Genomic DNA, 23034 nt, shown 5'->3' with positions numbered 1-23034 from the left:
TTGTCCCAGGGAATTAATTTATCATTTATTATATTCCCGAGATAAAGATCTTCCTTCGGCAAGGCAAAATTATATAGTATATTACTAGTTTGCAATATGTTCATACCTTTCCTGGTTTTACTTCCAAAGAGACAAAAAAAATCACTAATAAACTACAAAAACATTGGAAAGGTCTGAAGTGAATTTCAAAGGAATGTGCAAAATGTTTAAATACAAAAATCAATATTATAAAATGAATAAAAATGTATTATGATAATCACAAACAGGAAGTGTTCCTGAAAGAGTGTTTTTTTCATTACAAAATTAAAGCAAACAAGAAAATGAATCTAAGGTTAAATTTACAATTTAAAAAATTATTGAGTCAAATATTCTCTAAAGGAAATTATAAAATAGAATAAAATTTAATTCAGAACACATTTCAAGAATTTGTTATTTCTTCCTTTGCATTGTTAATTGCAATGGTCACTGGGATGGTTCAATTTCCTTCAGTAGAGTGGTTGGAACCAGTCAAATTTAGCTAACTGTCAAGCCGCAATTATTATCTAAAATCATGTTGACCTGCTTACACTCTGTCAAGGCCATCCGCTCCGCACTTCAGCACAGCCTGGGTTGTCACTACTGATCATATTTAGAGCATGGTTAACTCTGCATTAAAAATCTTGGAGCCTTTCCACTACCCATTAGGCACAACTCAAGAAGGTGATAGAATCTTCTTCATTTGCTTAAATGAGTGCAGCATATATAACATTCAATATGATATACTGTCCAGTACAAAAACACACAGCAATACTGGAGGAAATCGGCCGGTTTCACAACGTTCATAGCAGGTAAACATATATTACCAATGTTTCAGGCTTGAGCCCTATAATCACAGTGTCTGTGGGGTTTTGTGTTTCACTGTCTAGAACAAAATAGCCTACTTGACTGACACTCCATCCACTATCCCAAATATTTAAGTCCTCCACCACTGACTGCAATGTCACATCCATAAAATGCACTACAATGGTTCAAGATGATGGCTCACTACCATCTTCCAAGATTCAGTTAAGATTGGATAATAAATACTGGCCTTGTTAGGGTGGGCTATATATTGAAAAATTGTTTTATAAGCTAGCAAACTTTCGCTTTGTATTAACAATGGCTAAATAATGCTATGTTCAAATGATTTTATATCAAAATTAGGCATTCAACATTGTATCAAATCACTTTTCTCTATTCCATGTTTGGGATGTACTCACAGATTTGGCCATTGTAAGGTTACAACAGTCATATGGCAATGAATTACAATAACAACAGTTTTCATGATTTTTTTCTCGTCAAAATATTTTAAAAAACCCATTATAAGTATTACATCATCTGAACTTGAAAGCCCTTTTTAATATTGCATTTGATTCCATGTTAACTGGTGGAACTGTGAAAACCACATCATTGAACAGTATTCAGTGACATCATTTCAGCGAATGATTTGCAAAACAAGTTATTCCTGGTATTATTTTCAGATGTTCTCATGAACATTTAATTACCTAAGAACATGAGAATCAAGCTTGCTTGGTCACTCAGTGATGCCAATATAATCTGGCATCAGTTCCACTTTTTCATCTGTTTCAACAATACGCAACTCTGTTGTTGCCAGGAAACTTCTCATCTCATTTTTGAATAAATTCATAGCTTTCTGTGTTGAAGTTTCCAAAGATTTGTTACCCTTTGAGGGAAAGAATTCCTCATTACATCCACTTCAAATGAGCATCCGTTTATTGCGTAACCATGCTCCCTAGTTCAAGATTAACGATCAACCCCCCAACCAAACCAATCTTGAATGGAAAACAACCTCCTTGAGCATTCATCTTGTCAAACCCCTTTAGAATCTTGGATTCTTCAATCAAATTACATTTCTCTACTTTACCTACTCACATATCCCTTTGGAACAATTTCTATTCTTCTTATTAGAGTAGATAAGGTCACATTTTACTCCATCACTAATCATTGTGTAATACCACAGTAATTAGATGTGGCAATCCTGAAAAATTACCCATTTATCCTAACTCATTCCTGCTAGTTAGCCAATCCCCTACCCATGCCACCACATGACTCCAAAACCTCTGTTCCAGTATTTTATCCCAAACTCCTGTGCTTTTGTGGTGTAACTTTTTAGGTAGCACCATAACTATGTCCTTTAAAAAATCCAAATAGATGCCAATATACTGTTTTCCCATTATTCCCCCTGATAATTACATTCCAAAAGAACTTCAATAAATTTATCAAACACAATTTTCCATTCATAAAACAAAGTTTAAACTGCTTGATCATGTTATTATTTTATGATTCTCTACTAAACTGGACTTCCTTAATAATGGATTCCAATATTTGCCCAATGACACGTGGCTGACTGGCTTGCCTACTGCTGAGTTTTTACAATCCATTGGGATCTAAATGTGGGTAATTTTTGAAGATGACAAACAAGCTATCAACAATCTCTGCAGACTTTTCTTTAACACCCAAAGTTACCAGCCACTGTGTCCAGGTGACCTGACGGCCTTTAATGTACTGTTTTCCCAGTACTTCTCTAGCAGCTACTTTATCGACTTAATTTTATATTTGTGGACAAACTAATTTTTTTATATCTTGTCAGTTTACCCTCTTTTTTTTTTAAGTTGCTTTGCAGTTTAAATTTTTTCCACAATCTTCTGGCCCACCAGTAATCTTTTCTTGATAGCTGACATTTCTGACCTACACCACCTTCCCTTTTTCTATTCCATAGTAGCCAATGTGTAATGTTATCATGTTATCATCACCCTTTCCATAAATTTTCCTTTATCCAGCCTCATTGTGTATGTGAGCAGTTTGGGGAATGATATCCAAGGAAGAATGTGCAGGTATTGGAGAGGGTCCAGAGAGGTTTCAGTAAATGATCTCAGGAATTAGATGGTTAATATATGAGGGACATTTGATGGCTCTGGGCCTGTACTCGCTAGAGCTTAGAAGGATGAGGAGGGACTACATTTAAATATAAATGACATGGATGTGGAGAAGATGATTCCAGTATTGGGAGATTCTAGAACTAAAAGGGCACAGCCTAAGAATAAAAGTCAAATGTCCATACTTCTATTTCTCCAAATCCAATAAGACATGAGTCAACTCTCAAGTGAAGGCTAACTTTAAGAAGTAAGTTGTTTGACCTTCAATCAATCTTTCTTTTAATAATATTCCTAATCCTATTTCTATTTACCTAAAATAGGAATATGTTAATTAGAAACTGAACTTGCATGTGGCAAAACATCAACAGCAAAGTTTAGTTTAAGTCAATTATAATGTCAAGGTGCACAATTTGGCTGGCATTTTGGAGCCATGGTGATTCTTCTGTAAGTATGTTTAAACAAGTTAAACAAGATTGCCAGATTGATTAAAAAGAATGGCTGTGTGTGTATTATGCCAAATGTCTGAACCAGTCATTCTCAACAGTGGACTTCTACATTCCCATCCTGGGAGACACAGCATATTTTATTAAAACCCTTGTTTTCACCTCACGTAACTTAAATATTTTTAATGTTTTTTTAAATGTAGTCATTTAAAAAACGAAGTACGGAAGAAACCAAAACTTAACTGCTTTAAAGGAAAGGGGACCACAAACTTTGAACAGAGTCCTTAGGGGACCATAGCCAAAAAGAAAGGTTGAGAACACCTGATCCAAACAACAATTTTATCCATTTGGCATAGAAAATAATAAATTAAAAATTGAGGATTAATATTTTGTTTTAAACCAACAAAATCACTCAACTTTGAAAAATAAGGAAGACAATATATTTCTTGTAGGAGTTAAGTCATTCAATGTTACTAGAAAAGCCTATGGATGGAGCTTCAAATAAAGAAACACATATCACAATGCCAAACATTTACAATTCTTTTCAACAGCAAAAACATTATAAGCCAGAAATACATCTTTGATTGCAATCTCTGAATAGCAATATGAAATCAATGAAAATTAATATTAAGAGAGGAATTCAATAAGTAGCCAATACTATTGCTTAAGTTTAGCATGAGCAACCAAAGGTGATTTTTACCTCTATATAAGAAATAGAATCAGGAGGAAGCCAAGAGTTCATTGGGGTTCCTTTGCCAATTGATGTGATCAGGGCTGATCATTTCCACTTTACAATCTTATTTCCAATATCCCCTTATTCTCTAACTGCCCCAAAATCTATTGATGTCGATAACATAGGCATTTAATTAATTAGATTTTGAGACAAACAAGAAATGAAACAAACTGTATTTTAAACATCACCACATAAAGCACAACATTAGCAGATTACAATGCTACCAGACACATCTATACTTGGACAAATAAGTGATATTATACTTACAATCATCTGTAAAAACAGGCATGCATATCAATTAAAGAAACAGTCATCAGTTGATGTAATTCCACATTTCAGTCTTTTTGATTATGTACAATTACAGACAAAATTGAGCATAATTACATCAAAAATTAATTTTAAAATATCTTGTATTTTAATTTCTCTGCCCACTAAAAATCCCATTCAATTACTCCTTTGCACTAAACTCATAGCAGCAGTGAGGAGCGGTCTCAGAGAAAGGAATAAAACATTTAAATTCCTATGCCAGATCAATGTCCAATCATCAAAGCAAATGCTGACAGAAGATTTCAAAAGTGAGAATCAAATTAATAGTTTTAATTTTGTTCATTGTGATTTTCATAAGTACAATGAATAAATACACTGAAATTCTCACTTGCTGCGATCAAACAAGAACATAAGATGCACCATCAACAATCAAGATTCAAGATTAAAGATTCAATTTATTATCATAGTAATAAAACAGTGTCGTATTACATGAAATTTATTTTCACCTGCTGCAAGGCCGACAGATTCGCCACCTGCAGGAATTGCCTAAGTGTTCTTACAGTCTCACAATTGGACACAGTCAGAGAGAAGCAAAAGAGCATCCTCCCAGCCACCAAGTGTCTGGAGCTTTGCCTCCAGTGCTTTCGCAGCCCCCGCAGCCGCAGAGTCCAGTACAAATCATTGGCTGACGAGCTCCAGATCCAAACCTCTGACATGGTCAGGAACCCTGCAGTGCCCTCAGCATCTCTTCGCATCCCAGTTCTAGCCAGTCTCCAGCAGCCCACTGATTCCACGGGTTTCTTGCCTCAAGTTGGCAGCAGCCTGCCACATGCATTGGACCCTCAGCCACACTGGTTTGCCACCATGGTCACCGACCTTGCGGGTCATCTCCCCTGCTTCTCTCTCTCAGATGGTGTGTGATCTTCCAGTCCTCTGGTGTCCTGCTTCAGTCCTCCACTTTCCTGGAATCTGCAGCCCCTCGTGGCTGCTGCCATTAATAGGCGGCGACATCTTGGGCGCAGACCCGCAGTTGTGGGATTTCAACTACAACCACCGTCAGCTCCCTCAACGGGCCGTTCAAAGCCTGAGCGGAGCCGATGGCTGTTGACTGGCTAGCTGGACCCTGTGGGAGCACTGCATCTCCGCTACAGCAGCTCCAGCAGTGCCACCATTTTCATACAGATGCAAAGTGCACCGTCAGATCCAAAACTCAACATCAGATGCAAAGAAACAGTGCTCACTGGAAATATCAAAAAAGCCACCTACAAAATTGGATGTTTTCAGTACCCTATCTGAACTGATGTTTGATCAAGCATATTTGTAAGTAAACTGTGGCAGCCAAGAAAAATGAACATTTCATTTGATTATGGATGCTGTCAAAATTTAAAAAAAAACTGCAAAAAAATTTAGAGAAAGCAAAACAAATATCCAGATAAACACTTAAAAGTAAGGTAGGAGATATTTAAAAAGATAATACATTATATCATTTTTTATTATTTTAAACATTTAGGGAATGCCCAGAATCACATATTACCCTCAAAGTTATTTGAGGATCTGAGTGGCTATTCAGCAGTAATTATAACTTTTTAATCAGATTTTAAAAATTCAGTTCTATGAGATGCAGTAAAACAAAATGTTTTCAGGCATTTTTAAACTGTGAGTAATTGAAGTTCATATAGTCACTGTTTTTTGTTGATTTCAATAGCAAAGGCTGACAGGGCATGGAGGAGCAAGGTACTTAGTTTCACAATACCTTCTGCATTTCCACATTTATCGACCAATGTGCAGATTGTGTGAAGAAGCTGGTATCATTAAAACAATTAAACAATTACTAATAGTGTCCACCATCTTTACAAATGCAATCTTCAGGTCATACAAAGATACAACATGGAAACAGAGACTTTGCCCCGAGCCCATGCAAATCATTAAGCATCCAATTTTACACTAATCCAAAGAACCATAGAACATGACAGCACAGAAACAGGCTCTTTGTCCCATCTATTCTGTGTTAAACTTTTTTTTCACCTAGTTCCATTGCCCTGGACCCAGACTTAGCCCTCCACAACCCTTCCATCCATGCACCAATCCAAATTTCTCTTAAACATCATCAAAGCTGTATCCACTACTTCAACTGGCAGCTCATTCCACACTCTCACTACCCTCTAAATGAAGAAGTTCCCATTAAACATATCACTTTTCACCCTTAACCCTTGTCCCCTAGTTCTTATCTCACCCATCCTCAATGGAAAAAGACAGCTTGCATTTACTGTATCCATACCCTTAATAATACTGGATAATTTTATCAAATCTCCCCTCATTGTCTGACGCTCTGGGAAATAAACTCCAAACCTATTCAACATTTTCACATAATTAGCTCAATTCCCAGTAACATTTTATTGTAAATTTTCTCTGCATTCTTTCAATCTTATTGACATCTTTCCTATAGGTAAGTGACCAAAGCTTCAAACAGTCCTCCAGATTTTGCTTCACCAACTTTACGATAACATCCCAACTCCTGTATTATCTTGCTTCATGAAAACCAATGTGCAAAAAGCTTTCTTTACGACCCTTTCTTCCTGTGACACCACTTTCAAGGAATTTTGTATCTGTGTTCCTAGATCTCTCCATTTTACAGTTCCTACCCTGGTTTGTCCTCCCAAGGTGAAACTTCACACTTATCCACATTCAATTCTTTCTGCCATTTAACAGCCCATTTTCCAGCTCGTCCAAATCCTGCTCATATTCCTCGCTGACCATTGCACCCCAAATCAAGCAAGTTTGCTGATCCAATTTACCGCATCATCCAGATTGTTGATATAGATGACAAACAATGATGGACCCAGCACCAATACCGTAGGCACATCACTAATCACAGGCCTCCAGTCAGTGAGGCAATTCTCTGCCTCTACTTTCTGGCTTCTCCCACATATCCAATTCCAATTCAATTTACAACTTCATCCTGAATGCTACATGATTGAACCTTTTTGATCAATCTTCCATCTGAGACCTGTCATAAGCATGTTCATATGGACAGCATTCACTACCTTACTTAGTAACTTTGTCAAAAAACTCAATAATAAGTGGTTAGACTTGGCCCACCCTGCTCAAAGCCATGTTGACTTTCTCAAATCAGTGCCTGCCTATCCAAGTATTTATATATCTAATCTCTTATAATGTTTTCCAGTAGCATGCCCACCACTGATGTCACGCTCATCAGCCAATAATTTCATGGATTATTTTTAGAACCTTTCTTAAACAACATTAGTTTTTCTCCAATCCTCCAGTACCTGGTTAAGGGCATTTTAAATACTTCTGCTAGGGTCCCTGCAATTTCTGCACTTGCCTCCCTCAAGGTCTGAGAGAGTACCTTGTCAGACCCTAGGGATTTTTTCCACCCTTATTTGGCTCAAGACAAGAAGCACCCTCCCACAAATTCCACCCACCAGATCCCTAGTTCCCATGCTGGTCTGGTTCACTGGAACATTACAACACTAACATCTAAAAAAAAGTAAATACAATGTTTGTTATCATATTAGTAAAAATAACAGCTAAAAGCCTTTTAAATCTGCTTGCCTATCTCAGAAAAGCCCCAAGTGTGCCAGAGGTTTATATATTCCAGTGATAAAAGAAGATGAAGGGATTAGAAGAGGTTTTTTTTATGTTGTATAGGTCAGTGGAGGACAAAAATATGAGAAAAGTTTATAAAGCAGCAAAGAATTATGAAGAAGGTTAGAATTAGAGAGAAAACCAGTGACAAATGTAACAGAAATTAAGAGCTTTCATAAACATATACACAGGAAGAACCTGGAGTAAACAATGGTGCTTTAAAAAATGAATCTAAGAAATTAGAAGTAGAAAAAAGGTAACAGCAAAGATGTTGAACAAATATTTTGATTATGTTTTCACAACAGCAAATGCTAAAATCCTCTTAATAATTGTAAAAAAAAAACAGAAGAGAAAAGTTAAGGACAAAACAATTATCAGTGTGGAAAAGGTACTGAGCAAATGAAAAGTACTAATAGACCACAGTGGTGCAGCGACTAGAGCTGTTGCCTCACAACTCCAGTGACCTGGGTTCAAACCTAACTTCTAGTCTATATCAGTTGATTTTGCATGTTTATCCTGTAATCCTATAGTTTCCTCCCACATTCCAAAGATGCATGGGTTTGTAGCTTAATTGGCCAATGTAAATTGCTTCCAATATGCAGTAAAATGTCCTCGCTAGGACTGATCACAGTTTGTCTGGGTTAGTAGCAGAATATCGAGCACTGTCATGTGGAACATTGGCACACCTCAGGGCTGCGCAGTAGTTGCCTCATCAGCAGCAATGATGAGTTGCACTACCGAAAAGAGGTGGAAAATCTCATGAAATGGTGTGAGTAACAGCCTGAGTCTCAACGTGGCAAGACGAAGAAGATGATCGTGGACCTCAGAAGAACCAGGACTTGGTGTTCTCTACTCTCTCCACTACAGCTCAATAACTCTGGAGCAGAGAAAGTTCCTTGTAGTTCCCATTAACTAGTGACCTATTATGGACACACATACTTGTCAGGAAGGTACAACAGTTACATAATATAATGGGATAAAAATGAAATTTTGCCATTACTGAATGTAAAAGGGATATTCAGTTCAAATGGTCAAAAGATCATAATAAATATCGAAGTATATGTATGGATATAAATTTGAAGAATTTATATAAATTGAATTATTTATCTTTACTTAAAAAGATTTGAAAAAAATGCATAAAATTACCTATTGCTTTAGTTGGAAGGGTTAACTGTATAAAAAAATGAGTATATTTCCAAGAATGCAATATCTTTTCCAACCTATTTTAATACCTCAATTTTCTTTCAAGAACTAAATAAACAAGTAAGTAGATCTTTATGGCAAGGTAAAATGTCAAGAATCTCCATGAAATTAACATGGAAATATGAACTTGGAGATCTACAGCTTCCTAATTTTAGAAATTATTATTGAGCAGCGCAAATGAGATGTCTTCCTTCCTTTTTTGAAAATGAAAAGCTGGCATGGGTTAATATAGAACTGAATAAGTTAGGAGAGAGGAGAGCAGAAGAATTTATATATAAGTGGCAATCGAAATTGATGGTTGCTGATCAGGAGACACCATTATTGAAACAAATTTGCTTAATATTTGGAAAAAAAATTATGAGATTGGTGTAAGAGGGTCTATATTATCTAAAATTCAAAATCTGCATATGGTTTTTTCAAGGGATAATCAATTTTTGAATATTTGGTCTCGTAAGGGGTCAATTAATGTCATTTGAGCAAATGAGGATTAAATATGCTATACCACATAATACTTTTTTTTGTTATTTTCAATTAAGAGCATATTTAAGGGATAAACCTGGACCGACTATGTTTTTACCTATCTGTACCAAAATAGAACTTTTTATTAGGACAGTAATTATTAAAAAAGTTACATCTGTGATATATTCCCTTTCACAAGCAGGAACTCCCAAACAAGCACTTCATAGATCTAGACAGAGATGGGAAACAGATTTGATCAACAAATATGAGAAGATTTATGTAAGGACTGAATGACTAATACTATTAATATAGATTAATCCAATATAATTTTTTACATCAGTTATATTTTACACCACAAAAATTAAATAGATTGAAATCTGATTTATCTGATCATTGTTTTAGATGTGGTGTAGATAGATGTAGGATCGTTTTTATGTTCAACTTGGTCTGGTAAGGACTTTTTGGACACATTTACAAATATTTTTCACCCAAGTTACAGGAATTGATTTTCCGCAAAGTCCTGATTTATTTTTAATAGGGAATATTGAAGGTATCAAACCTATCAGTTTATCAAATGGAATTTGTTAAATTAGCTTTAGCAGTAGTATTGAAGTTACTTGGAAGTCCGATACATTTTTGGGTGTGGTAAAGTTGCATGCAGAGATTCAAAGTTGTATTCCTTTGGAAAAAAATTGCATATAATTTGAGAAATAAGTATTCTATGTTCATACAAATATAGGACCCATACACCCAAATAATGGGATTAAATTTGTAATGATACCCTTCCTATGCACCTAAACCTGCGAGATTCTCCTCTGAGTAGTTAAGAAAAATTTCAAGACAATGCTTCTCTATGGAATCTAAAAATGTTTTCTATTTCTTTCTCTTTTACATTCATACTTATAGTTTTATAGTAACTATATTAATAATTTTTTGAGGGGGATTTGGCTGGGGTGGGGCTTGTGGGATGGGATGAAAACCATCATGTATGTAACTTTATTTTGGTTCTTTGAAATCTGTACTATTATATAAATGTTATCGCTACATGTATGGAAACATTTTAAATATATTCAAAATAAAGGAAGGCGCAACAATGACTGCACTTTCTGAGAAGACTGAAGCGGGCAAGACGACAGGACACCATTATGTCAACCTTCTACAAGAACTCTATCAAGAGCATCCTGGCCGACTGCATCATAGTCGCTGCAGATAAATGGATCGGAATTCAATCCACAGGTCCACAAGAGTGGCAGAGAGGACCTCTGGAGTCTTCCCCCCCCCCACCCCAACCACCCAACAATGTAATCTACTGGGATTATTGTTTGAAGAGAAAGTGCAAATTGTTGAGGACCCTTTCCTGCCCACATATAGCATTTCAGCTGATCCCATCAGGAAAGAGATATAGGTATATCAGAGCCAGCACCACCAGGCTGGGGAACAGCTTCTTCCCATGGGTAATGAGAATACTGAACGACCAAAGGAACTGCTCACACCAACCATCTGAGACTCTCATTTGAGCAAAACAATATTTATTTATTTGTATAGATAAAATACTTGTCCTGCATACGTATTGTTTGTCTGCATGTGTATTATGTCTGGTTATGAGTCTGCATGTTTTGCACCAAGGACTGGAGAACGCCGCTTCATCGCGTTGAACTTGTACAATCAAATGACAATAAACTTGACTTGATGATTCGACTTGATAGAATTTTGAGGATGGGGGGGTGGGGGAGTTGATGGGAAAGTGTGAATAAAAAAGGACCAGTGTAGGATTAGTGTAAATAGATGCTTGACAATCAGCGCAAACTTGCATGCTACACGATTCTCTGATTCCAAGATCATGGACGTAGCTGCTAATATCCTAGTCTTCAAATAAAATGGTTGAATTGTTAGTGACTTTTCAAAGCTCCCTCAATTGTTAAATGTAAATGTGATTGTCCTATTCAAGAAAGGAAGGAGATAGAAAGCAGGAACTATAGCCCAGTTAATCTAACATCTGTCATTGGGAAAATACTGGAAACTATCATTTAGCAACGAGTAACAGGATATGTGGAAAATCATAAAACAATAAAACAGAGGCAACATGGTCTGAACAGGAAATCTTGATAGAGAAATTTATTAGGGTTATTTGATGATGGTAACTGTCGAGGTACAGAAACAGGAGCCAATAGGTGTCATGCATTTGGACTTAAAAAGGCGTTCATGAAAGAAGCCACAGAAAAGGATACTGGACAAGCGCTTACAATGTTGAGGATGCCTTATTGGCATGGAAGTAATATGCAAGCATGGACTTATTTCCTGTTAGAAATTTATTTTTGTTGAATGAGTCATTTACAGCTGGCAAGCTCTCACCAGTGGGCGTAAAGCAATTAACAGTCAACTATTGCCATCTGACTTAGTGCCTTAATTGAAAAGATTGAATGTACTGTGACCATATCTGATGATGATAAAAAGATGGAGAAGAATATGGTGAGGGGGAGTTAAAAATCTGCAACAAAATATAAATATTTTGAGTGAACATAATTTGGCAGATGGAATAAAATTTGAGCAATGTAATTTCCACTTTGGCAAAGAAATGAAACAATGGAACATGAATAAAGAATGGTACTGTAGAAGATTCAGGGTACCATAGAGCCCAGAACACAGACAGATGGGGTGCTCTACTGCAAGTTACAAGGAAGGCAAGGGAAATCCTTACCTTTATTGGTGATTACTAGGGTAATTCTTAGGACTAAGGGGTTACTTTATGGGTGTTAAGTCTCTGTGTTACTTGGGAGGTTTCTTAAATAGCTTAGAGATGCAAGATTCAAATAACAAAAGAGATTTTGCTTACTGATGCCTTTCACCATCTCAGAAAACTATTCACACACACACATATATATACATTTGCCCCAGAGTGGTGCACTACCGTTACTGCAGTGAGAAGGGTGTATTCTTACGTGGTTACAAAATAGTTCACATTATCCTGGAAATCTGGTGGAAGGATGTTGCTTTGTGATTCCAATATCCAGCTTCACCTTTAGGTTAAATATTGTAGACTTGTTGTGGATTTTCCTCTATATTTGGATCCTTGTGTACAACTCGCTTCCTTCTTTCATCTCACCTGACGTCTCATGAAGGTGTATGGATTCTATGTCCAGTATCTGGGTGTTGAAATCCTCATTGTTGTTTCCTTTTATGTGGTGGATCTTCTTCTTGTCTTTTATCTTCACTGATACTACTGTTTTCTTCATACAGACTTACACATCTTCACCCAATATTTTGTTTTCCCACAGGCTCTACATTCAGAACCGTATGTGGGGCATTTGTTTCGGACATCGAAGGGGTGTTGTCTGCCGCACTTCCTGCAGGTCTTGGGGGGGGGGGGGGGGGGTTTGCACTTTTCTGATCATATTCATTATAGCATCAACCCTTCCTTCTCTTTGCTGTGGGTGGGTTTGCATAGATAGGGATGTCATTTGCGTCCTAGTGGCTTCAAAGGCTCTGGCTGTCTATAGATTCGGCCAGCTTCAAGCTACTCTTCCCTATAAGGTACTTTTGCACCTCGGGATGGGCATTCCTCCATATTAGTTGATCAACTAATCTTTCCTCTATATCCTTAAATCTGCATTTTGCCGCAACAATTTTTAGTCTAGTGAGGAAGTTATCAACAGTCTCATCATTCTCTTGCATTAAGCTTTGAAATTCATAGCGTTTAATTCTATGATTAGACCTGGGTTCAAAGTGAGAAACAGACTTTGCAATTATCTGCACTGAATCATTTTTCTCCACCTCTGTAAGCTCCCAGCTATTAAATAAGTCACGGCATCGCTCCCCTGACAAGGGAAGTATATAACTGACCTTCTCTGCTGTTGCATTTTTAAAATAGCTTTTGAATGCTAAATTGCACTTCTGGTGAAACTTTTTAAATGATTCAACAATGTCTTCAGCCTCCCAGTCCATCATTGGGAGAACTGCTGATGCTCCAGCCATTTTCTTTCAGTAATTTTTTTTCTCTTCTTCCCCTTCATATTTCAATAACTTACAATTAATTGTATGGCTTTATTCTTGTTCTATTATACCACTGCCACCATGTTATGTCTCTGTGTTACTCGAGAGGCTTCTTAAATAACTTAGAGATGCAAGATTCAAATACCAAAAGAGACTTTACTTACTGATCCCTTTCACCATCTCAGGGAACTGTTCACGCCCGCGCACACACACACACATGTATATATACATATACCCCAAAGTGATACACTACAGTTACTACAGTGAGAAGAGTGTATTCTTATGTGGTTACAAAGTAGTTCACATTATCCTGATTAGATAACAATGTGGAGCATTTGAACAGGCTGGGCCGATTTTGGAGTTTTGAAATATGAGAGATTACCTCTTTGAAATCTATAAAATTCTAAGGGGAATTGACAAGAAAGAGGATGAAAGTTTGTTTCCCCTTGCAAAATCTTTTTTCTTTCCATTCACATACCACTTTAAGTAATCCCTATGCCATCGGTGCTCTTTAATTAGTAAGGGATTGCTTAAGGTGGTATGTGAGTGGAAAGGGAAGGTTGAGAATCACTGTGCAAGATCCAATTGATACTGAAATATTTTGCTTGAGAAAAATTGTCATTAGCCCATTTCCTTGGGAGTTATGAAACCATGCACATAATGAGTCAATTGGGTACAATTAAAACAGTGGTTTTCAAGCATTTTCTTTCCACCCAAATACCACCTTAAGCAATCCCTTACTAATCACAAAGCACCTATGGCATAGGAAGTGGTGTGTGAATGGAAAGAAAAAGATTGAGAACCACTGATGTAAAACAAGAAGACATACAGTGTCCTTCATAATGTTTAGGACAAAGATCCTTTATTTTCTTTATTTGGTCCTGTGCTTCACTGCTTTAAATTTGTAATCAAACAATTCACATGTGATTAAAGTGCACATTCCATATTTTATTTAAAGTTATTTACATACATTTTGGTTTGGCAATGTTTTATACATAATCCCCTCATTTCAGGACACCAGGATGTTCGGAACACTTGGCTTTACAAATGTTTGGGATTACTCAGGTATGTTTAATTGCTTCATTGGTGCAGGAATAAGAAAGCTAGGCTTGATTCTAAACTTTTGATCATCTTGCTTTTAACTTTTGATTAAAATGAGGACCAGAGTTGTGCCAATGAAATTTTAAAAAGCCATTATGAGGTTGAAAAACAACAATAAAGCAGTAGGAGAGAGTGCCAAAAGTTAGAATTACCAAAATCAACCATTTTGAACATTGAGAAGAAAGAGCAGACTGGTGAGCTCAGTAATCGCAAAAGAACTGATAGGCCAAGGAAATCCTCCACTGTTGATGACAGAAACATTCTCGTCATAATGAAGAAAAATTCCCAAACACCTGTCCAACAGATCAGAAATGCTCTTAAGGAAGCAGGTGTGGATGTGTCAATGACTACTGTCCACAGAAGACTTCATGAACAGGAATACACCGCAAGATGCATACCACTAATTAGCCGCAGAAACAGGATGGCCAGATTACAGTGTGACAGAATAGAGATATGTTACTGGGAGAGGTTTGTTAGTTTAGATCACATACAAATACTTTAAAACAGATCTTACTTAAAATACTGGAGCTCTCCTAATGCTAGACATGTTGGGGCCTCAGAGCCTTTGCAAAAGCTTTGGAGAGTGCCCAAGAGACTTCACTAATGGATCATTGTTTACAAAAAGGCAACACATGAAAGAGCTTGTCGCAGCCACATTCTGTCTGGAGCTGTTCTAAAGAGTCATGTGGCTTTGCAAGCAGGGAGCGTCAAACAGACGAGGTCAGTTCTACAGTGATACAGTCAGCAACAGCAGCTAGGACTGGAACAGGACAAGCTGGCAAGCTTGAGGAAAACCCCATTTGGACGATGGGTTGTGAGTTCTTAGTTCAGCCTGGTCAAAGCCATTATGGTTCGTGTAAGAGGAGAGGACGGGCTGTCTAATGTTTCACTTGAAATAAGGGAAACAAAAAGGAACTCTGTGATGATCTGAAAGAAAGAGGTTATCATCTGGAGAACCCTGAGGGAGCAAATTTCATCAGCAAGAAACTGAAGTGGCTGATTAATAAGAAATCAGTTGTGGAGGTCCTTGAACAACAAATCTCTCTCTGAAAACTGACAATAACCTTCCTGAGGGGTAACCATTTAGCAAAGCCTGGTGAACTTTATAAATGTTAAATGCTGTACATAGTACAAGACTTTCCTGCAACCAGTGAACTTGGAGGAACAAGAAGTGAGATTGGACTGTGAATCAAAGAACTTTCCTGAACTTACATACTCGTGCGCTTAGAATTAGAAGGGGGTTAAGTTAGGCGAGTTAAATCAATAGTGATAAGTTAAAGTGTTGTTCAATTTTCATGTTTTAAGAAAATTAAAAGCAACTTTTGTTTAAGTAACTATTTGTCTTGGTGAATATCTATTGCTGCTGGGTTTTGGGGTCCTCTGGGCTCCTCTGGGCTCATAACAATAGTTTGCCAAGAAGGATTTCAAAGAACCTGCAGAATTCTGGAAAAAGGTTTAGTGGACAGATGAGACCAAGAATCAACATGTATTAGAGTGATTGGAGGAGTAAAGTGTGGAGACACAAAGGAACTGCCTAAGGACAAAGCATACCACCTCATCTGTGAAACATGATGATGAAGGTGTTATGGCCTGGGCATGTATGGCTGCCACAAATACTGGTGCACTCATCTTCATTGATGATGTAGCTGCAGATGGCTGTGGCAAAATTAATTCTGAGGTGCATAAAAAGATTTTATCTGCTCAAGTTCAAGCAAATGTCTCCAAACTCATTGGATGGTGTTTCATCCTAGAGCAAGTCAATGATCTCAAACATACAACAAAGCACAAAGGAGTTTTTCAAAGCTAAAACTGGAAAATTCTTGAATGGCCAAATCAGTCACCCGATCTAAATCCAACTTAGCATGCCCTTACATATGCTTAAGGGGACACCCACCCCCCCCCCCACCCCAAAAGAAGCTGGAGCTGAAGATGGCTGTAGTAAAGGCCTGACAGAGCATCATCAATGAAGATACTCAGCTTGCAGATTTCAAACAGGGATATGCAACACAGTATTAAACATGACAACTTTAATATACACACCATTATGCTTCCCTGAAATGATTTGACGATGTATAAAAAGTGCTGTAATTTCTATATGGTCAAACCAAAATATGTACAAATAACCTTTAATAAAATCTGGAATGTGCACTTTAATCACATATGAATTGTTTGATTACAATTTTAAAACTGTGGAGCACAGGGGCAAATAAAGGAAAAAAATTGTCTTTGTCCCAATCATTATGGAGGGCACTGAAGACTCAGAATAATGGATTGGCCATTTAGGATGCAGAGAAGGAGGCGCATTTTCTTTTAGGGGAATATGAATTGTTGGAATTTGCTGTGTCATGATCACTCGAGAGAAAAAGTTCCTCCTCCTCTGTAAATAATAAGTCATATTTTCACGTTGAGATTAATGTATCTTTGGACTAAAGGGGAGTCAAGGGTTGTGAGAATCAATGAAGGATTTAGTGTTTAAGGCTAAAATCTGATTAGCAATGCTCTCACAGAACATCAAAGAATCACTTCTACTCTTGTCTCTCATTTTCTCATGTTTTGATCAAAGGATTTTTGTTAAATGAAAAGGGGAGGGGGAAAGAGAACATATACATTCCCTATTACGCTGGAAAAAAAATCCGATGCAGGAAATATGAAATTAAAAAAAAACAGAAAATGAAAAAAATACTCAGCAAGTGATGCAATATGTATGGATAGAAAAACAGAGTTAACATTTCAGGTTTGAAACCCCTCATTAAAGCTTTTGGTTGAGTCCATCATTTCTATTTTTATTCGCTTTTGCCATACCTGGGAACTCTCTGGAAGGCTGCAATTTACAAGCGTCTGAATGTTAGCTTAACTCAAAAGGTCTTAGATACCTGTATGGTGGCCAAAGGCATTAATGAAGAATCCTCAAGAGTGATGGACAAATGATAAATTAATTGTCATTCATGCCATCAAGTTTATAAAACACATAGTGTCCTTTTCAAGTAAAATTAAAATAAAAGAAAATACTGAAAATGCTTAGTAGGACACTATATGAGGAGAACAGAATTACATTTTCATTCACTGAGTTGTAATTAGCAACAAGAAATAGAAATCAAACATGATTTTTGATGTAAATGGGGAAGCATGGAGAGAACAAAGGATAGAGATCGGAGGTCGAGAGAGACTAAATGACACAAATATTGGTGGCATCCGATGGTGAAGGCACATTTATCACTTGGCTTGGTACTGCCTCTATTTGTATCATGGGGACTCCACCTTATCAAAATATTCACTTAGTGGTATCTATTCCTCTTAAAACATGTTTAATATCTTTAACTTTTCCTTGCCCTCATGAAAGTTTATTGCTCTAAGCTGTTAACTTGATTTTTCTCTTCACAGAAACTGCCCAACTTGCTGAATATTTCTCAGATTTTCTCTTTTCATTTAAAAATTCCAAGATCTTCTGCTTTCTTGTTTGCGATACTGATTTTAGATGGCTACTGCAATGCCTAAAATGAGCACATGAATTTAATCATGGATCCAAGACCTGAGTAGAACAGCTGCATGTTGTTCCACCATTAATTTGATGTGCTTTGTGCCTGTTAAGACCAACGGTCACAATATCTTTTCAATCCCCCTTTATTTTTCACGTTAAATAACTTAGAAATGATTGCAGACACACCTTATAAATATTGCAAATTTTCAACAGAGATGCCCTTGGATTGAGACTTCAAAATTGAATTATATCATGTGGATTGTAAACATTAAATTTCTGTCAATATTTCAACTGAATTACCATCCTGCCGCAATATTTTAATAATCTCATTATAAGTTCAATCCTCCACAATGATATCATAAGTACTGAGGGATAATTTCTTCTCTGATAGAAGACAGAGAAAGGGAAATGTGCAAGCTACCCTATTTTTTCTAAATTATGCCCTATTTTTTATTTACTCGGTTAAGTATATTAAATTAGTGAGAGAAAGTGAACATCAGTTTCTGCAATCCAGTGTAAGACAGAAAATAATGTATAATATATATTTTGGTGACAAAATTATGCATTCACAAAAATTTACTGAAAGGTAGATCAAAAGTGGATTAAAGTTGTTTGAATAAGAGATGCACTTCCCATTCCAATATGCTAAAGTAGAAAACTGCCAACCCCTCTACTATTAAGTAAGACTCTCATCTCCTACAATACCTAAATTCATGAACAAGGTGTTGCTAATACACCTCAATGGATCTGAGTACCATTTGATGGCCACGTTCAATACATGGTCCAGAGTGAGGTTGAGGGCTGTCCATACTGTCTGATCTCTATATGTAACAACAATCAAAATCAATACCTGGGAAAGACAGCTTAGATGAGCAGACTAAATGACATTGAGGGCAATTTTGACTTTTGATGCCAGTGTAACACCTGCTCAATGGAAACAAAATCCATCTTAATAATGATATCAAGTGTATTACATGAGGATCAGAGAATTTAAAGTACATACTGATCTTGAAGTTTTCTTCCCTCACTCTGTACTATGAAGGGGACAGGAAGAAGTCCTTCTGCTCACCAAAGCTACTCAATCAATTTATTATATCATGGCACAGGTACACTTCAACTTCATTTATTTGCCTTTCTTTCATACATTCCTTGGCACCCAAATATAAAATTACTGATTTCTAACCTTGAATATTTCAATTGACCTGTGAGTTTTGGCTTTTGGGAGAAAGAGTTCCAGATTTTCATTAAATGCCATTGCCATTAAATACACTGTGATCACACAAGTATATACACTTCAATGTATTACAATTAATGTCCAATTTACAGGCAGTCCCTGGGTTAAAAATGTGTCTGTCTTTAACCGGAATTTGTATTTAAGTCGGAATAAGTACATATGATCCTTGTTTAGGGTCAGTTAGTCATATGTTTACCTTAAAATATAGTTATATTTTACCTTTCTTTTTCACTTCCCAATACACTAAAACAAATTAAACATAATAATACAGTACATAATAATAAATACAGGTAATAAGGGCCTGAAGTATTAACTATTGGTCCTTCTTTGTTTGGCCTGACATGCTTTATGCATTGTAGGTAAAATGACAGCAGGAAATGTCTTTTACTGACTTTCTCTGGTTTTTATGTTTCCCCTCTCTCCCTCTCACTTGCTCCTTCCCTCCCCCTCTTGCTTGCTTGCTCCTTCCCCCTCCCTCTTGCTCGCTCACTCCCTCTCTCTTGCTCGCTCACTCCCTCCCTCCTCCTACCTCACTCCCTCTCGCTCGCTCCCTCCCCCTCCCTCTTGCTTGCTCCTTCCCTCCCCTCTCTCTCTCACTTGCTCCATCTCGCAACCCCCTCCCTCTCTTCCACTGGGTCTCTTGTTCCCTCGCCTGCCCGCTGCTTTGCATTTGTATTTGCAATTTAGTTAATATTCAGTTGAAACAAAATAATCAAATTCTAAAGAAATGGGATTTTGCAAGCACTGTCTCAGATTGCTTACTGTTTAAGAAAAATAATTTAATTTAAATTAGACTCAACCGTGCTTGAAGCAGAAGTTCACGCCATTCTACTTCCTTGCTGGTTCGTATCTACGGGTTGTTTGTAAATTGGATTTCTTCAACCCATGGGCTGCCTGTATATCAAACTTAGCTTCAGATTTCTGATAAGATCAGACTTTATTTGCAAGCTGTCAGTTTTGAAGATCAATCCCAGGAATATATATATATATATATATATATATATATCTCTTCTTTGGCTTGGCTTCGTGGACGAAGATTTATGGAGGGGGTAAAAAGTCCACGTCAGCTGCAGGCTCGTTTGTGGCTGACAAGTCCGATGCGGGACAGGCAGACACGATTGCAGCGGTTGCAGGGGAAAATTGGTTGGTTGGGGTTGGGTGTTGGGTTTTTCCTCCTTTGCCTTTTGTCAGTGAAGTGGGCTCTGCGGTCTTCTTCAAAGGAGGTTGCTGCCCGCCAAACTGTGAGGCGCCAAGATGCACGGTTTGAGGCGTTATCAGCCCACTGGCGGTGGTCACCAAGAGATTTCTTTAGGCAGTCCTTGTACCTTTTCTTTGGTGCACCTCTGTCACGGTGGCCAGTGGAGAGCTCGCCATATAACACGATCTTGGGAAGGCGATGGTCCTCCATTCTGGAGACGTGACCCATCCAGCGCAGCTGGATCTTCAGCAGCGTGGACTACAACTAAATTGTTTTGCTCAATGAGAATGATCGGTGGTGATGGAGGAAACTCCTCCCATTTTTTTTGGCTAATATACTCTCTGCATACATTGTCATACATTGATTAAAATTGAAATGAATAACAATTTAGAAACAAATAGCACTGCTCTCCAAGGAATGATGAACTGAATCAAATTAACATTGTATTGCCAGTAAATTAAATAAAAACCTTTATGGACTAATCTAAAGAAGATTTCCAGCTGATGGAAATGAAGAAGATACATCTCATGAAGGTTCCAATAAAGTACATTAAGTATTTTTTTAATAATAAGCAAAGTCGGAAAGGGGTGAACATTACACAAATATAACAACTTGTATTCTTCCAAATATGAATACATATATGATATTAAGGCTGCTAGCTACAGTATAAACACTAAAGATACTATATGGTCTTCCTTCCTGCTAATAAACCATGTATTCAGTCATGATCAGGAATTAACCAAGCTCTATTTCATGATTAGTAAATGGAAGCCACTATCATGGATATAGGCTCATATCACACTTTGCAGAATAGTTGGTCTTTCAGCCTTCAGGAAATTCATAGCAGTGTAATACACAAGTTCATTAAAATAGATTGATTGCAACTGTCAAATCCAGCTGATTGTGACAGCAGATATAAATTGTACAAAGTCTTTAGTGTAATATTGATGTAATGTAACTCAGCAGTTACATTATCTACTTTCTGGCACAAATTGCCCCAAGAGCTTCAGTTGATGCATGATCTAGCGAGAATATAATTAATATTATTCTGCACAGAAACAAAAGCTCCAACCTGTTTTTAACTTATTTAAATATAATACTAGAGGCTATGATACTTGCTACCACAGGGAATGGTTGCAATGAATAGTGTAGGTTTATTTAAATAAGCATGTGACAGAGAAGGAAGTAAGTTGCACTGAAGGAAGATCAAGTGGAGCATTCATGATGAAAAGCACTGATTCAATTGCCTCTGAGGATATATTTTTATGAAATATATGTAACCTAAATGGTACCAAATGTGGAACTTTTAAATCAAACATGTGAAAAATTAGCTACTCACCGACTGATCAGTTAGAGGAGGCAGAACAATTGTCCTTTCTATTGTGTTCACCACAATTTTCCACAGTTCCTTGAGAACTCTTTTCAACACTGTCTTTTCGCAAACTTTGGCAAAAAGTGTTAAACTGAAAAATAAAAGATAATATATTTAAGGAAATTAAATTATCTAGGGCAGCCGGTTGGTGTAGCAGTTAGCACAATACTTTTAGAGTGCCAGCAATTGGGTCCAGACTATCTATAAGATAGTCTATAAGGTATGTTATTCTCATGTCTGCATGGGATTTCCCCAGGGACTCCGGTTTCCTCCCACCATTCAAAAACATACCAGGAGTGTAAATTTGGCAGCACGGACCCAAGGGTCAAAGTGCCATGTTTCCATGCTGTATGTCCCTGACTTATGACCATAATGAGGACAGAAGGATTGGTTGTAACTCGGGTTAGTCATAAGTCGGAGAACAGGGACCTCAGGCTGCCACGGGCAACAGGGACCTCGGACTGCCTGTGGGGATCATGGACCTTGGGCTGCCATTGTGGAACGTGGACCTAGGGCTGCCGGCATGGAACAGGGAATTTGGGCTGCCACAGGGAACAGGGACCATTGTATACAGTACTTTTAATATAGTACTTTTAATAAAGATTTTTAAAAATTTTGGTTATATGTGCGGGTGGACGTAACTTGCGTAGGTCAGAAGTCGAGGACTACCTGTAATTACAATTCATGACACAATGGAGGCTGATAAGTTTCCAACATAAAAAATGCATTCCTGAAGATGGACCAGATTTTGAACAATTTGCTTCCAATTTATTTAATTTTAATTGTTTTCCATAGGAAGCTCTATGCCATTCACAGTAATAACAAGCTGCAGTAGGCAAGTCTCATGGTATGGTATTATTCTTCTCATGCCCACAAATAGATGTCACAAATGCCCAGTAATTTGTCAAAACATAAAATGCATTAAGTATATAAATTGGGGTTAACATTTAATTGGATACAGATAAATGCAAATAATCAAATGCACAGGGTGTTACTACTGCAGATTTTCATAATTCTGAGGTGCCATTGCATAAA

At 37.2% G+C, this 23034-nt stretch overlaps 1 protein-coding gene and 1 long non-coding RNA gene across 5 annotated transcripts in view; one reads left to right on the top strand and one right to left on the bottom strand.

Annotated features, from left to right (window-relative positions):
• LOC138757253 (protein unc-13 homolog B-like) overlaps nt 1-23034 on the bottom strand; it is a 615971-nt gene that overhangs the window by 95989 nt on the left and 496948 nt on the right. For all 4 annotated transcript variants that reach the window (XM_069924286.1, XM_069924287.1, XM_069924289.1 and 1 more), the window contains one exon: nt 21967-22090. In XM_069924286.1, the coding sequence (XP_069780387.1) occupies nt 21967-22090 (124 nt within the window). The remainder of the gene's footprint in view (nt 1-21966; nt 22091-23034) is intronic.
• The window catches only part of LOC138757255 (uncharacterized), a 701670-nt gene that overhangs the window by 239312 nt on the left and 439324 nt on the right, over nt 1-23034 (top strand). The window lies entirely within an intron of this gene.

This window comes from Narcine bancroftii, chromosome 3, assembly GCF_036971445.1.
Source record: "Narcine bancroftii isolate sNarBan1 chromosome 3, sNarBan1.hap1, whole genome shotgun sequence".
In the NCBI taxonomy this organism is placed as follows: domain Eukaryota; kingdom Metazoa; phylum Chordata; class Chondrichthyes; order Torpediniformes; family Narcinidae; genus Narcine; species Narcine bancroftii.
This window is presented reverse-complemented; position numbering and strand designations above follow the sequence as displayed.